At 38.8% G+C, this 2,281-nt stretch overlaps 1 protein-coding gene across 1 annotated transcript; it reads right to left on the bottom strand.

Annotated features, from left to right (window-relative positions):
- Nucleotides 1-1,108: 1,108 nt before the first annotated feature.
- LOC306865586 (TP53-regulated inhibitor of apoptosis 1-B-like) lies at nt 1,109-1,681 on the bottom strand. The gene is made up of 2 exons (XM_079410288.1): nt 1,431-1,681; nt 1,109-1,316 (listed from the first exon to the last, which is right to left on the bottom strand). Exons 1-2 carry the CDS (start codon nt 1,575-1,577, stop codon nt 1,239-1,241), a joined length of 225 nt encoding a protein of 74 aa, XP_079266414.1. The 5' UTR covers nt 1,578-1,681; the 3' UTR covers nt 1,109-1,238.
- Between the last annotated feature and the right edge of the window lie 600 nt (nt 1,682-2,281).

Here is a 2,281-nt window from a genome sequence, read left to right as displayed (position 1 = left end):
TGTGTGTGTGCACGGTGTGTGTGTTCACTGCTGTGTGTGTTCACGGTGTGTGTTTGTGTGTTCACTGCTGTGTGTGTGCACGTTAGATGGGTTATGTAGCATGAATTCTGAGTATGTGTCACCATACTTGGCAGTATGTCACTTCACTCACTTAAATTTGTCTTGTCTGGAAAGACCCTGAGGTATCTTTCCAAATCTTTTAAAGTCTGTCAGTGCTTTGAATTTAGCCTCATCCATCTTCAACGCAGCAGTGCAAAATCTAATAAATGAGTCTTATATATAATTGATCATTACATGTAATTGTGCATCACTGGTCTCTGTCATCTAGCCATTCAGTCAATAGAATAGAATAGAATAGAATAGAAATGGGGGGGGGGGGGGGGGGGGGGTAGAAAAGGCTTAGGTTAAATCGTCTTCTCTATACACACATTTGCGATTAAAACTAGCACCAAAATAACCTGCTGTCTTTATTGTATTCATAAATGCTAAATAGCCACATAAAGAGTTTATCTTTTATCATCACACCATGTCTCTAACCAATTGAAACACTGTGTTAAGAATGTTTATATTATAATTTAAATATATTACAAAAACATGAATTTATTACTAAAGCTGTGTTGATGTTATATAAGCTACCAACTGAGCAAACAAAAATAATCACCCCAGAATGATCACAACTGAAACTGTCAACACAGCAAAGATACATTTATATCAGTTATTAACAGTTTTAAAGATTGTCAAAATAAATTAGGTACATAAACAAAAATGTATGTTGGCTCAGTAAGTTGGAGTGTATCCTCAAGCACATCAACAAATGAATAGCTGTAATAATTAAACATACGACACAATCTACAAACTATTGTGCCAACATTAACAGTAGCCTAAATACCTGCTGAACTTCACACTTCGAAGCATTTCTTATTCTGAAAACAGTCAATATTTTCAGTAGCGCTTTAACGCGAAACAGGAAACTCATGAATATTCGTGTTTGCTCCGCCCAGCGTCACCGAAAATCTCAGACACCGAATATTTCAGAACACCGGCCCTAGAGGCGTAAAAAGTCGGGGCCCGGGCCGAAATGCAGGGCTCTAAACCCAAACACTGCTAGTTTGTTTTAATGCATCCTGCTGAGCTCAAACATGCCTCATTAACATCAGCAGGTTTAGTCTCAACACTGCAGTCCGAGTCCTGATGACAGCAACACATCTGTCCTAGTCCAGATACATCAGACCGAGCCATCAGCTGTCCGCTCTCTCTCTGTCTGGACCCATGAACTCCACGCCTTCTACAGGGATGTCCTTCTCCTTGATGGCTTTCTGTGGATAAACAGGAGAGCATCAGACTCTCTGCTGCGCTCTAGAGAGGCATGTTGAGACGCAGCCACACGAGGGATGACTAGCATGCTTCTATAGATCTGTGCGGGGCATTACCTGAACACACGTGTGGTATTTGAGAAATAACTCGCTGCACGGATCCGCGCTCCGGTCTCCCTTCAGGAATTTCTCGGCGAACCAGCGATTAAAACACTGGTCATACTCGCGCTTGAGCTCCGTGCAGCCCTCGCCGACGCTGTTCATCTTCACACCCGCCCCAAACACCGCGGTTTACCGCTTCAGTGTCGTGTTCTGTCCGCGGAGAGCTCGGTTTATGATCTCGCTCGACTTTGCAGATACCACGTGGTCCCGCGTGGCGCACGATGATCACGTCAGCAAAGCGCGTTTAAAAGTCCCAAGAACAAAACTAAAATGATCAAATTTAGACCTCTCTCATTGCACATTCATTATTAATCTATTGCTATTTCTTGCTAAATTTTACATTCATAAATGTACATTTTCAAAGAAAACTCCTTATTACTTTTTTATTTTCAGAAAAGACTTTTATGCTGTAAATCTTATAAAATAACATATGCTTTGGATTATTGTTTGTAAACCTCATTATCTTTTGTTCTTTGTCATTGTTTTTGTTGTTCTTTTATTACACAATACAAAATGTTGGTAAGAAGATATAAAACAACAAACGGAGAAGCAGTGGAATATTATGTTAGGTTTAGACGCTTCTGCGTAATAATAATAAATAGCAAAGAGTAAAGATCAATATTTACTGGAGAAACAATCATTTCCTTTGTCAGTAAATACATAATAATAATAATAATAAATAGTTAATACAAACAAGAAAATGCTGGAAATTATATATATATATATTGTGCTGTCGAACAATTAATCACATCCAAAATAAACGTTTTTGTTTATATAATATGTGTACTGTGTATGTTTATTATGTA

The sequence above is a fragment of the Barbus barbus genome (assembly GCF_936440315.1).
Source record: "Barbus barbus genome assembly, chromosome: 47".
In the NCBI taxonomy this organism is placed as follows: Eukaryota; Metazoa; Chordata; class Actinopteri; order Cypriniformes; family Cyprinidae; genus Barbus; species Barbus barbus.
This window is presented reverse-complemented; position numbering and strand designations above follow the sequence as displayed.